General features: G+C 51.0%; 1 protein-coding gene across 1 annotated transcript; it reads right to left on the bottom strand.

Annotated features, from left to right (window-relative positions):
- Positions 1–3,614: 3,614 nt before the first annotated feature.
- Positions 3,615–11,917, bottom strand: KLF11 (KLF transcription factor 11). The gene is made up of 4 exons (XM_086461572.1): positions 11,876–11,917; positions 9,467–9,721; positions 7,128–8,121; positions 3,615–5,135 (listed from the first exon to the last, which is right to left on the bottom strand). Exons 1-4 carry the CDS (start codon positions 11,915–11,917, stop codon positions 4,831–4,833), a joined length of 1,596 nt encoding a protein of 531 aa, XP_086317698.1. The 3' UTR covers positions 3,615–4,830.
- Between the last annotated feature and the right edge of the window lie 2,170 nt (positions 11,918–14,087).

The following is a 14,087-nucleotide window of genomic DNA, read 5'->3' as shown; positions in this document are numbered from 1 at the left end:
TGCACACATCAGGATGCAAAAGTCACCTGATTTCCTTCTCCTGCACTCAAGGACTGCAGCAGAAAATGAGGAAGGTTGCATTTGACAGAGGATGAAAGCAACCTGGAAAGAAGATGCCTTAGTGCTAACATAGAGTGCTGCAGGGAAGGTAATGGCACAGACCGCACGGACTGTAGGCAGACATGGCTGAGGGTTTGCAGCACCCTCCTGAACTGCCTTGTCCTTTCCCTAGCCTGCGGGTTGCCAGGTTTTGAGTCATGACTTACTCTTCCTGCACACATGGAAGAAGTTTGCCTTCTCATGGCCATAGCCTGTCTGCCTCAAGCTGCCTTGCCAGACACGAACGGGAGGTAAATAGGCAGATGGGCTCACAGATTAAACTTCAAAACCAGTTAGAAGATTTATCCCAGCAGATGAGCTCAAGCCAGATGCAACCCTGAGGCAGGACTCTTCTCACAAGAGATGACAAATGAAGTGCCACCTTCATCATTAACAGGACACCGAGCACAGCTTTCACAGCTGAAATTGGAGTTAGCCAGAGCTGTAGCCTAAGCCAGAGGAGCACACCAAGTGTGCAGTCACTTGGCAGCGCGGGCCACCTCTGCCCACCCAGCACTGCCGCTTCAGAAGGGATTCCCACTTCCAGGTTCCTAACTGCAAGCAGACCGGTGCTCATCAGTTTGTGAGCAAGACGAGGCAAGCTGCCACTAAGCTGAAGGTTTGGCTCTAACTACACACAGGAAGGCAATGCTGGTCTAACTGCGAAATGTAGCATTAAACCAATGAATGCGTTTGAGTGCACCTGCTTTTTTTTATTTTTTAGAAAATTAATAGTTTTCATGGATTTAGAAAGGCTACAGAACAGAAAGACTTTTGCCCTCACGATGCCTGGCAGCTGGGAAGGCTTCCACACGTGTTTTCTCTCACAGGATGAAGCTGTTCCAGACTTCAGCCCCATCAGGATGCGTTACCAACTGCACCTCCTGGCTGCAAAGAACAGCTTGGATCACAGGTTGGTTCCAAGGAAAAGCAGAAAGATGAGAATGGAACTGTGAAATCCATTGTCATGTTTCACATAAGCAAAATGAGGGAGACAATATAAAAATTGGCAAAAAAATTACAGGTATTGTTTAGGATATGACTTGATGCTCAGAAAAACCTTCCTTGAAGACCAGTAGTAGGAACAGACAGGTAGGACATCTTCCCCTGGGAGACAAAAGCATTATGGAGACCTGCAGAGCCCAGGGGCTGAAGAGTGTGTGCTACTCTGCCAGAGCAGTGATCCTGCAGTAAAGCCTTCCCTTCCAGTTGTTCTCCTGAGGGGGAAGCAGGAGCATCCACAGGATCTTCTGCACACTTGCACGAACAATGTGCTCTTCTGCGGACAAAGCCTGGAGTCACCGCTCCCAGTGCGCTCTCCAGGGGCCCTGACTGCAGAGACTGAGTCACTTTGCAGTGAAAGGCTGTGACAGAAAGCTGGCGTCATTACACCCTCTCAGCCCCTCTCTTCCAGTAAAACATGACCCTGCTAGAAATAAACGTTGCTGCAGCTGGGGAACTGGTCAGAGGGAGAGAAACAGCAGAGGTGCTTAAAAATTTAAAGTAGCTGCTGCTGCTGTCACCACCGCTGGATGCCTCTTTCCCAGCTGAGACCTAGAGGCGACACCCAGCCTGCCAGAGCCGCTTCCCTGCCAGAGCACAGGTACGCGGGAACGGGAAGAACCAGGGCAAATGCAGCCATCTTTTGAGTCAAATTCTCATCTCCTCTTTATTTCCAGCATTCATGCCATGCACAGCTTGCAACACTAACAGAGCAGCACTCAGACCATCCCCTTTTGTTGATCGCTCCTGGAGGCCATGCTAGAACAGTTAGGAACCCCGAGACGCTTGTTTTCAGACAGCATGCAAAAACCCCAAACCCCGGTGGCGGTGTACACATTCTAGCAAATACACAAGAAGCATTGTGTAAAATTATAAACCACAAGCACTGGAAAAAAAGTCCTGCCTTTACAGGTAAACTGGCGAGCCCCAAGGTCTTCCACTGGCCTAGATATATAACCTAATCCAGACAGATTTACATAGTTCTGGAATGGATGTGTATGAAACCTGAAAATTCACATTTTTTTTGATGATTTACAACCAGTCACATTACATATTTTTTATTTAATAAAAGATAAAAACAGGTACAAAAATGTGATTCCATTTCTTTAAAATATAGACTCAAAATAAAAAGACTGAACAATAGAGTTCAGGCAGTAAAGTGCGAAGAGAGCAGCTATCCCAGTCATGCTTAATCCATAAATACCCCTTACGCAGCAGGGAGGAACAGAAAGAACAAACGGAGCAGACACAGCCAGGCTGCGGCTCAGCTGTTTACGCACAGCCACCAGAGACCCCCGCACGCCCCGCACACGGGTGGCAGGAGGCAGCGCACACCTCACGGGAGCGGCTGGGAGGAGCTGCAGGCGAGGTAAACCCGACAAAGAGGGAGCCGTGGCGTGTCTGCACCGGGACACATTTATACGACAGGCTTTTCTAAATTCCACATTCTCCAGTCCATCATTTCCCTGCCTTGATGCAATAAACATGACAATTTACTAAATTATGGCATGAGTTTCCGAACTGTTTTGCTCAGGTGAACACCAGAAATGGTTAGTCTGTAAAAAAAACCAAAGTACTAAGTTCCTTCTGGACTGAGACGGGACACTCTTCCCCCAGCTATAAGCATGCTAAAATGGCATCCAAAAGTTAAACTTGTTCTAAGGGACTTCTGAGCATTAAAAAAAAAAAAAAACAACCACAACCCAATGTCTCTTTCTTCACCACACAAATTTGGGAAACTGGGTATCGACAGAGCACAGCAACACTACAAGCATCCACTTCCCCAGGAAGAGGTTTCAAGGAGCCCTTTGCAGAGGACACAGCGCAGTTTGCACACGTGCACACTCACCAGCACGTACAGTGGGATTACAGAGTGTGTCGAGTGAACAGGGGGTGGACACCTTAAAGCTCAGGCATAAAAACGTTAGTACACTTTGCACAATACCCCAATTTAGTGCAGTTTGAAAACTTAATTATAACTATAGACTGAAGCGTAAAAGTAACGACATACTCTGCTTTCAACTGAAACGGGTCTCTGCCGATTTCAGGGAGTGCCAGCTGAGATCAGCAAGCCTGCCCTCGCGTAGGTGAGAGCCATGCTTCACTCACACCACAAAGTAAGACCAGGATTTCAGGACAACCAAGCAGCGCAAGAGACAGTGCATTCCTAGTTACCCGCAGGTTACACATCCAGGAAAAGAGTCCTCCCCAGCGCTCACCTAAGCTTCAGTGCAGGAGTGGCTAAAGGGAAAAAGAGTCCGGAAGGAATAACCACAACAGAAATATTTCATTCAGCAGGTGAGCTGTCTCCCAGCAAAATACCACCCAACACAACAGCTCTACTGTCAGCTCCACTACAATACGCACGCACACCCTTCTGCACCGTGGAAACCGAGCCGTCCGATTGTGCCACGGGCACTTCGGTTTATTCCTGGGCCATTACAACACAGCACGGCTGCAGCCCGGGATTGCACTTCTTAGCCATACTGACACTCGGTGTAAAAGAAAGTCCGTTCAACAGGGAGAGTATCTCATTTAATAGAAAAGGGTGATTTTATACAAAGTACTGAGGAGAAGTATAAGGCCACATGAAGAGCATCATCAAGTTGACATGGTGGCTGTTTCTTAAGTCAAGACATGATTAGTACTTCCTCTGGTGCTTTGATACAGGTAAGTGAAAGCCTTGAACAATTTCCTATAAGGTGCACAAGCATCCACAATACATTGAAAAACCCTCAATTGTCTATTTCTCCTCAAAAAAAATATAAGCAGAGACCCAGTTAATTATTCACAGGTTATATCTTCCCATTTTTGCATTTTTCAGTAGATTTTGATATGCTGGTTTAGTAGGACTGAAAGTAAAGCATAATTTTTAGTGTCAACGTTTCTAAACAGTGTTTGTGCTTCTACCTCCATCAGAGCAGTCTGGCTCCTCCAAACTTTGCTCCGGTGGATTGTGGACTCAGGAATGCCCAGTATGTCAAACTTCCTCCAAAAGTCACAACAGCTTCCACGTGCAAAGAGTATATGGATTTACAACACAGCGAGGATTTCGACACTTGTTTTCCGAAAGAAAGGAATTCTGGTTTGGTTTAAAAATGATGACACCCTTCAATCTCAAACCTCCCAATGTCACCTGCATAAGGAGGGTGTAACAGCACCAGCCCACTGCAGGAGGAGGATCTGCAAGTGAAAATCCCAACCACTATGAGTTATGAAATACTACGTGTTTACAAAATACTCTGAATGCAATTCTTTAGGTTTACTGAAAAGGAGTTTCCAAAACTCTGGGTCTCATCCCGCACACCCCTACTAATGCAGGTCAAGTAATTTGCCTGCATATCAAGACCAAAACAAATAAATACAAAATATATTTGGTATAGAAAATACTAGTATAAAAATTAAAAATCACCCTGTTTTACTGTCCATCAAAATATTAACAGCAAGCATCACAAGTGACTTTTTTAACCTATTGCCAAAATAATTTCCAAAGAGTTCTGCTTTCCTGAAGTGCTGGTGATTGCATTTGCCCAAGTATTGAAAAAAACAAATAGGGAAGGGACAAGGAAAGGTATGCTGGATTTCTCACATAGCATTATTAACAGAGGACCTAAACTGAAGGAAACTAAAGTATGCACAAACACGGGGGGAAAAAGCCATTGTCAGTTCTGTTGCAGCCATCAGAGCTCTTCCTGATCTTCAGAAGATTTGTAGAAGAGCTTTCTCTCACTAGCCCTGACAGACAGACGATGGCATGGGGATGAGCATACTCGGAGCGCTGCTGCTTTTCGGTTTCTCCGCTGTGGCAATTCTGTTGAGTTTGCCAACCTCTGCCTGCCAGCTGGGGATCTTCTTTGTGGTCATGTGGCGGCGGGTGTGCTTTGTCAAGTGATCGCTGCGCATGAAGCGACGCTCACACACGGGACAAGCAAACTTCTTCTCTCCTGTGTGAGTTCTACGGTGGCGGGACAGTTCATCTGAGCGGGCAAACTTCTTGTCACAACCTTCCCAGTTGCAGCTGAAAGGCTTTTCTCCTGCAGGACATAAAAGAAGAACAACTTACTTTTGATAAAGCTGTCACACAGCTTCTCAAAGAACCAACTTAAATCCTGCCTTGCAAAAACTGATGCATTCCACGGAACTGCTCATGTGTGCAGTCAACATTAGCTTAAGCTCAAGTTGTGTTCCAGAGAAAAATCATAGGTATCGCTTCTATTTGTTCCCTCATATCCCTCTAAATGTTCTTTAATCAAGTCTATTTTTTAAACTGTCCAAAACCCCAGTTTAAAGATTCTTCACACAGGTACCTTACCTGCTGACTGAACTGGAAGTAGCCCCTGCCCCTATCCCTGTGTGGCCACAGCTCTACAGCTGCTGCAAGTCATCGGCAGCCACCACAGGCAAACAGGAAGCCTGGAATCGAGCCTCGGAGTCCTGCTGCTCCAGTGATCCAGTCCCACACACAAACAGGCCACCCCAGTGAGCAGCACTGAGGAATGGCCTGTCCTGCCACCCCCACGCAGCTGGAGGGAGTTCTGCACACCCAGGAGTGGCAGCAGTTGGGAAGGCTGTCCTCGTCAGCCTCTGCTCATCCTGGGCGACCGCTAAACACTGGACCTATCCTAATCTACTGCCTGCAACCCCCATAAAGCTCAAGATAAACATCTACCACGTGACCCAAATTTCTGGTAACGCTTTGGAGCGGAACAAAAGTGTCCAGCAGAAAGGAAGCCCCATGGAAATGTTGTTCTTATTTCAGATTTTGAGAGTAAAAAAAAGTTCTACATTTGGTGTATGGGATATCACCTAGCTACTCCCTGTGCAGGGAAAAGGTGGAAAGAGAAAGCCGGACTACTCTGCTCCCCGATCCTGTACAGGGAGGGGTCAGTGTGCTTCACCTCCCATTGGTGTCCTAGTCTTAGTCACGATGCAGGAACAACCACAGCTTCCCTACAGATCAGCAGCAGCACGTGCTCAAAGCCAGACACTTGTTGCTAGTCTGTTTATCCTGTAGTGCCAGGTTAATTCAGCAGCCTGCAGCACTTACTCTCAAGCCAGAAGCAGAAGCATCATTCTGCCTCCGAGCTCTGGTTTACAGGGATTATCAGCTTCATACAGGGCTTAAGCTCTTTCCCCAAAGGAACCATAAAGACAAGCTGACAAACTAATGCAAATCCTGCCACAGAAGCTGACATCAAATAAACCAGTGTCTGTGGGGCAAGGGAGGGTGGGGGAAAAAAAATCAAGGAAAACCAAAATTAGACATACTTTTGAATGACCTATTCTGTACCAATCTCCTGCTATACCTATCCCTCAACATCAAAAATAGTCCCTGAGAACTCAAAGTTCATTTTAACTTAAGAGGATCTTGGTGCCAGAAGAAGGATAAGTAAAACACATGTATACTGTCTCCACAGTGACCAGATTTTATGGAGCAAATCAGCTCATATTAATTACAATTAACTTTCAATTACCTTTAAAATTCCCTTTCTGTAACTGAATAAACTGCTACAGTCCTGTAGCAGCTCTGCCTCCTAACATAGTAGCCCAAAATTCAATGCATTCCCATACAGCCTAAATAAAACTCTGGAAAATTTTGCAGTTTCTGACTTCCTTTTCTTTTACTTCTGTAACAATTAAGACCAGCTACCTGTACTATGGTTTGCTTACACCAGACTTCTCCATGCCCCCCAAAAAGGGACTTGCACAATTCATTGCGATCTAGTCCAGATGGCAGGATTCCACTCAAATCTAAACACATGCACACAGACGGCAAAGCTTCGCTCCAACTAAAGCATGTGAAATTCAACTAACACTATGGGGTCAGCTGAGGTCTCAGAACAAAGTTTGCCTTGTTTTGCTTGCCCACGGAGAATGAACATTCCTCCCTTCTCCAAGATGATCGGAAGTTTCCTGATCATCTGCCTCTTCCCTTTCCCACCCCCTCCCTGCCAAAAGCCATGCATTTCAGCACCCCAACACGAGCCAGTGTCACAGTGACAAAGGACTCGCCCTGTCGTACGCACCGGTATGGGTGCGAAGGTGGGCTTTGAGGTGGGAACTTTTGAAATAGGTTTTCTTGCATCCTGGGAAGTTGCAAACATAATTCCTTCGCCTAGAAAAGTCCACCTGGGGGGCGCAGCTCTGACCAGAAGCGATGAACACAGGAGCAGGGGCAAGGGGCAGTAACTTGGTGTTCCCAACAGTCATTACTGTTTGCGGGCACTGCGGTGTCTGCGTGACAGCAGTCTGTGGAAGAACCAACATGACGGTCCCCTGAGGCACAGAAGGTCCCATGAGCACAGGCTGAGAGAGAGGGGCTGTCTGCGGTAAAATAGGTTTCATGGGAGTTGGGACTGTTGGAGTCGAAGGCTTGACATAGGCATTGATCATACTGCTCTGTCCATTTAAAGGGATCATTTGACAGAGAACTTGAGGGCTTGAAACAGGGGCAGGTGTCACTGGGGTAGCTCTTTTTTGCAAGTCATTCTCACAATTCTTTGGTAAGTGGGTCTGTGGCGAAACGGGCCGGACTGGTAGCTGTCCTTTATTGGTCACAATATCGCTGGAGTCATGTGCATAAGGTTGATGTACTGGAGAGGTTTTGTTAGTTAAATCATCTGCAGCACACGTGTCCTGTGGCGGTCTGGAATGTTGTCGGTCATCCACTCCACACCAGTCTCTGGAAGTGCTGTAGCCTGAAGTTACCTTTGTTTCCTCTTGCACAGCAGGAATGGGGTGGTAAGCAGAACTATCACCTGTATGACGTATGACGCTTGTTGCCATGGCCCTGCAAGGCTGAGGAGCAAAGGATTCAGATATCACTGGCTTCTGACTGCACTGTCGCTCCATGTTGATAACAGATGGCTTGGTTATGGGAGAGGCAGCGGTCGCTGATGTGACTGAGCAGGCAGCTGTATTTGCCATGACAGTCCTCGGTTTGGAGTATGTGACTTGGGAGGAGAGGAGCATAGCAGCTGATATCTCAACAAAGTCAGGGCTGTGCGGAGGGGTCATGCACTGCAAAAAAGAAAACACCGTTACACAGCGGTGCAATTTCATAGCACAATTTTTCACTATCTTTAATGTGAAAAATAAAATTACACACCCTCTCTAGAATCTCAGAACCTGCCTCTTTGGACAAACTGATGAAAGTATACATTGCCTCATCTGATGGCCATTTTGAGTACACTCAAAAGCATATAATAAAAGAAAGGCGATGAGGCAGCTGTAAACCTGCATAAAACATGGTGTGTCTACTCACTGCACTACAAAAAACTCTCTCATTCCTTTCTCCTCAGCAACGGGTGCAGCTGTAAGAGGCTATGAGCGCTCTGCTGTTCACAGAAAACAGACTAGCAACAGACAGCGATACTGTACCCTTTCAGTTTCAAGCTTCCAGTGAGCCCTAGATCTTTTATCAATGGTTACTCCACCAGCTGATGGCCACTTCTTAGATGAAGACAAAATAGAACTGCTCTCTCCCTTCTCACTCATCCATTTCTCTCTACGCTTTCTTGCTGCCACCACCTCTCCTTCCTCCTTTACCACTGAACACCCAGGCTGATCTCCCATGCTGCTCAAGAGACAGTGCCAACACTGAGCGGCAGCAGCACGAGAGAAGTCCAGCAAGCAGCTGCCATGCTACCTCAGCCTCTTCCCTCTGCTATTCCCTTTTCCTGACATAACTGCATACTAGAAGCCTGCTGGCTGAAATGGGCCTTAACCATCTGAAACCCGAACGGCACCAAGCCCTTTTTTAATACCTACTTTTGTTGCAACATAAATCGCAACCAAAAAGAATTTTAAGAAAATTGTGATTCAGCCGACATTAGTCAGCCAGAGAAGACCTACGCTCTGGCGAAATAACAGACTACATGTACAAACACATAGCATAGAAACTAATTAAATTGTCTGTTTTCTCTACTTTCTCTTATAACAACCAGAGCGAAACCAAACGCCATCAAAAGCCTTTTTCATACAGCGCTCGCAGTTAAGTTGGTGCCGAACCACTGAGGCTCACTCTGCCATTCTTACCCAAAGTGCTTCAAGAAACCTACAGCAGCCACCCAGACAGCATCCCCGGCGTCCCTGTCCAGTTAAATAACCCGTCGGCAAGGGCTTTCACAGCTAGATTTAACAAGGGATCAAAACCCTACATTTGCGTTTCCAGAGAGAGCAGAAAACCCCCAAACTCAACATGCCCACCCCACTAGTCTATGTACCACACAGGGCACTGGCTATACTGTCACTATTCTACACAGGGACACGTGAGGCATCCATCTTCCCCAGCCAAGTCAAGACATGGCAGAGGTGTACCATCCAGAGGTCAGGCATACTTATTTTGCACTCGTGGTTTTCTTACCAGCGTAGATAAGTAGTCCTTTGGCAATTCAGACGTAGCCTCAGTGTGCATTGTGAAATCACCAGAATCCGAGAAGGGCGTAAGTGGCCTTATCTTTAATATGTCACCTTTCTGCGATCTTTGACCCCAGGAGCTCATACAAACAAGCGCTTCAACAGCTTCAATGTCGTTCTGCTCCAAGGTGCTGCAGGTAGACCTCTCGCTGTCATGACGCTGCCTTTCGCGGATAGACTCATAGATGTCCACAATGTCAACCTAAACGTAACCGGATTACTGGCTATTAGGACAAGTCAGAATACAAAGCCGACACCACCCACGTACTGTCTGCTCACCATGAAGGTCATCTGAAACAGATCCCAGGCCTGCAGCAAGACTTTTACCAATCAGCTCAACTCTCACCCTCCCCCCACCAGCTCATCTCCCACCCCTGTTAACTCTTGGGAAAAAAAAAAAAAATAGAAAGTAGTGTGATTTGCAGAAAAGGAACACATGTGGGTGTAGCTCACATTTCTAGAGATACCTTCCTGGATTACACTGCTCTGAATAAACACATCCCATGCTCGCATACAAGCAAAAAGAGGAAAAAAAATCCTGACTTCCAAACTCGCTTAGACAAGGCTGTTTCCCAGACCCCAAAGATGACTGCTATTCAGCACTAATCTCATTCTGGTAACATTTAGAAGATAAATTCCAGCTGATGTTAAGATGCTTTGAGGTATGATCACTGACTCAGAGTACTACACCTTGCAAAAGCATTTTAATCTTATTTTTACCAATAGGGAAGCCAGGGTGGGAGGAAGGAAGGAAAATAGTCCTCAAAGTGTATTGGCAGTTGTTTGTATTGTACTTTAGAAAGGTATGGTACTACATAGGTGCTAGGTATCTCAAATTGCACCACGGGTAATGTGAAGACAAACGTAATCATATTGATTTGTTTCCAATCACAAGCATCACCAAAACACACCGTGTGTGTGTGCATGTGCATGTGTGTGTGTGCAGCGCCTGGCAGTGACTCCAAAGGTTACGTTGCACCACTGGTTTATCGCTCACATGCCAGCCCAGTCTCAACTAGGCCTCCAAATCCTTCCAGTCTTTAGGCACACCAACTCATTGCGAGGGCTGCAGTTCAGAAGCATGAACCAAGACTCTTGAGCCTACTGCTGTATACACTGCAGCAAAAGCACCACCACACCGTTAGCATGGCCTGAAGCCCTCGGGGGAGCGATACTTGTTCGGTGACATCACTTACACGATGCTGGCTCAACCGTGTCACAAAGATACAAAGCTGTGTGACACTGTCTCCGCTGCACTGCAAACATGTTAAACCAAATGGATCCAAAAATGCCAGTGCTGCACTCAAGAGAGGACTTCTGCCTAAAACATGAGGTATCAAGCATGGAGATGTCGGGGTGGGGGGCGCCAGGAACAGGTTAAAGCACTCTAAAGCGATTAACTGCTCTGAGAGAGACTTCTAAGAATTTCCACTGAAAACAATGAGAACAGGAACGAGGGCAAAAACCGATGTGCCTGCAAGCCTGGACCTAGACTACCCGTGGAACAGGAGCCGCATCAGGCGAGGCTCTGCACTAAGCAGCCAGAAAGCCCATGAGTGTTCCTCAAATTGCGAGTGCAGGCAACCAAGCCAGAGGTTTTATTTTTTCCAACCCCACTGTTCAGCAGAGCAGTTTTCCCTGAAGAAACGTGAAAAAATATACACAGCTTCAAAAAAAAAAAAAAAAAAAAAAAAAAAGTAAACCACCCTAGAAAAGCCCATTCTCAAGGCGAGCGCCGCAGCCCAGGCTCTCCCGCTGCCAGGGAAATGGCCAGCCGCGCCTGGCCGCCTGTCCTCACGTCACCCCGCCGGCTGCCGGGGCCGTACGTGCGCGGGCAGCGGGCAGGGACGGGGCGGGCGGCGGGCCCCCCACCGCCGGGCAGCGCCGCTTCCCGCCCGCAGGGGCCGCACCACCCCCGTCCGCCCCCTCCCCGCCTCACGGCGGGTGCCCCCGGCCGGGCGGCGCCGCTGAGGGGCGGATGGCGGGAAGGGAAGGAGGACGAGAGAGAGGAGGAGGAGGAGGAGGGCAGCTCCCGCTCTGCCACCGCCCCCACACGGCCGCCCCTCACCGCCCCCTCCCCCCCGCAGGTGACCGCGGCAACACCCGCCCCTGAGGGCTCTGCCCTGGCACGGCCACCCCCCCGCCGGCAACGGCACCGACCGACCACCCCCTGCGGCGGGTAACGGTCCCAACCGACCACCCCCCCCCGGGGTGAGTAACGGTCCCGAGGGGCCGCCGCCTGCGCTGAGGCGGTAACGGCCCCCGCGCCCCTGCCCGCCGCACCGCCGCGCAGCACGTGCCCGGGTCGGGCCGGCGCCGGCTGCCCCACCGCCCCCTCCGCCCGCTCGGTGCTTACCGCGGGCGCATCTCCCATCTCCGGGCAGGGCGAGCCGTGCATGGCGCGGCTCCGGCGGGCGGCGGCGGCGGTCTGACCGGGGAGCAGCCGCAGGAGCAGCGCACACAGCAGCAGCAGCAGCAGCAGCAGCAGCCGGAGCCACCGCCTCCTCCCCCTCCCCTTCCCCCGCCCGCCGGGAGCCGAGCGCCCCGCACGCCGGGGGAAGCGCTCCGGACGCTCCCTGCGCCAGACAGCGCAGGCGGGGGGGGGGGGGGGGGGGCGGTGGAGGGGAGAGGGGGGGAGCCGGCTCGTCGCCAATCACCGCCCGCCTCGGCCCGCGCCCGGCCAATGAGCGGCGGCGGCCGGCGTGATCGCGGCGTGCCGCGGGGCTGCCGGCGGGAAGGGCGGCGCGTGGGCACGTTCGGCGGCGGCTCAGCCGGCGGCGGGCGGGAAGGAAGGGAGGGGGCGGGGCCGAGGCCGAGGCCGAGGGAGGGGAGGGGGAGCGCGCGCTGGAAACTGGGGGAAAGGTCGGGCGGGGGCGGGGCGGCGGCCGGGAATGCCCGTGCGCGCGGGGGTGTGGCGGGGCGCGGCGCGGGGGCGCGGCTCCCCTCCCCCTCCCCCCTTCCCGCGGTGCGTGCGGCGCGACACGCAGGCATCTCTCCCCCCCCGCACCCCTCCCCCCCCCGCACCCCCACCCCCCTCCGGAGTCCCTGAGGCCCCCTCGGTGCTCGGGCGGGATTTGGGGCGAAACGTCCCTTTTCCCGCAGGTTCCCACCGCTCCCCTTCGGTTTTTCCGTCCCGCCGACGGCGGCGGGGAAGGGGCCGCCGCACGGCTCTGCCAGCTGGATCCGGCTGTAAAAGTAGCCCTACCGCCCCCCGAAAAATGCCAAGGGTCCTCAGCCCCGGGGAGGGGGGGGGGGGGGGCGTCACGGGTCAAAAAATGCCAAGGGTCCTCAGCCCCGGGGAGGGGGGGGGGGCCGTCACGGGTCAACCTCGCTCGGCCGTGGGGCCGCGCACGGCCAGGCAAGGCCTCCCCCGCACCAGCCTGCCCGGCATCTGAACAGTCTTCAATCGCAACGGCTTTGTATGAAGAATGTGTGGGTTTTCACCTTCCAGTCCCCAGCTCCTTGTTTTCCTTTTTTAATGGAAGCTGAAACGTATTGGCCGCCCCGTTCCCAGCGGGGTTTGTGGGTTTACCGGGTGACACTGGTGGTACCGCCGGCCCCGTGCCCGCTGTCCCGATGAGGGCCGCTCGGCCCCAGCGGAGCCGGAGGAGGGCAGGCCTGGGTCCCCCTGACTGGAGCCTGGGGAGGGCAGGCCTGGGTCCCCCTGACTGGAGCCCCAGGAGGGCAGGCCTGGGTCCTACCCGAGCCTGAGCCGGCCATGCGAGCGCTTTCCCGGCCGCCAGCCAAAACAAAACACAGAAATAAGCATTTTTTCCTGCTGGATGATCTCTACTTATTCCTTCCCTGGTTTCTCAAGACGTGACATCCTGCTTGTCCATGCGGAGTACATGGGAGGGATCATCTTGAATCTGTCATCTCCTTTTGCTGTTAGCTTCACTTGACCACTGGGGCTCATTTTTTCCGTTACGGCTCTTCTAAATCCTGGTCTTTCCGTGCTGTCCACCTAGTTTCTAAAGTTTCACCATACTGTGCTCATGTCTGGTCTCCATTACTGCACCTTTCACGTACGTCAGCTTCCCCAGCACTACCACTTCCTAGCCCATCAAACACCAAATTAAAATGAACTCCCTGGCCTATCCATCCAGGCATTCCCCTTGCCTCTTTGCATCCCTCCCCAGTGCCTCCCATATTTAACTTAATCCCTGTTTTTCTCCCATTGCCAAGCCTCCCACAGGACTGTGGCACCCTGAAGGTCCCGCGGGGTTTCCTGCACGTTGTTCCCTGCAACCTGCAAGCTCATGCCCCTGCCCGGCGCCTCGTGCTGTGCTTGGATTGTGCGCAGCTTTCTGCTTGCGCTTGCGTGGTACCTACCGTGCTGGGGCCAGAGCCGTGTGGCTGGGCCCCGTGCCTTATGATAGTAAGAAAAATGGTGATAATTCAAACTGCAAATCCAGCTCTGACATTGAAGAGTGGCATTCACAAAAGGAAATCAGTTGTGTGACAGGGAATGAAACAAATTTGACGAAAATGCTCTCATTTGACTAAAAAGCACGATGGGGGGTGGCGCAGTGGGGGCATAGGGTACGTGCCTCTTCTGTAAATCACTA

The sequence above is a fragment of the Leptosomus discolor genome, chromosome 2 (assembly GCF_034619465.1).
Source record: "Leptosomus discolor isolate bLepDis1 chromosome 2, bLepDis1.hap2, whole genome shotgun sequence".
Lineage (NCBI taxonomy): Eukaryota > Metazoa > Chordata > Aves > Leptosomiformes > Leptosomidae > Leptosomus > Leptosomus discolor.
The sequence above is the reverse complement of the archived record's forward strand: the minus strand, read 5'-3'. Positions and strand labels throughout refer to the sequence as shown.

Coding starts and splice junctions, on each gene's coding strand:
- KLF11 (XM_086461572.1), bottom strand. CDS start 11,917: ATGCACGGCTCGCCCTGCCCGGAGATGGGAGATGCGCCCGCG. Junction 8,122..9,466: donor AGGACTACTTATCTACGCTG/GTAAGAAAACCA, acceptor TCTTTTTTGCAG/TGCATGACCCCTCCGCACAG. Junction 5,136..7,127: donor CCACCTTCGCACCCATACCG/GTGCGTACGACA, acceptor TATGTCCTGCAG/GAGAAAAGCCTTTCAGCTGC.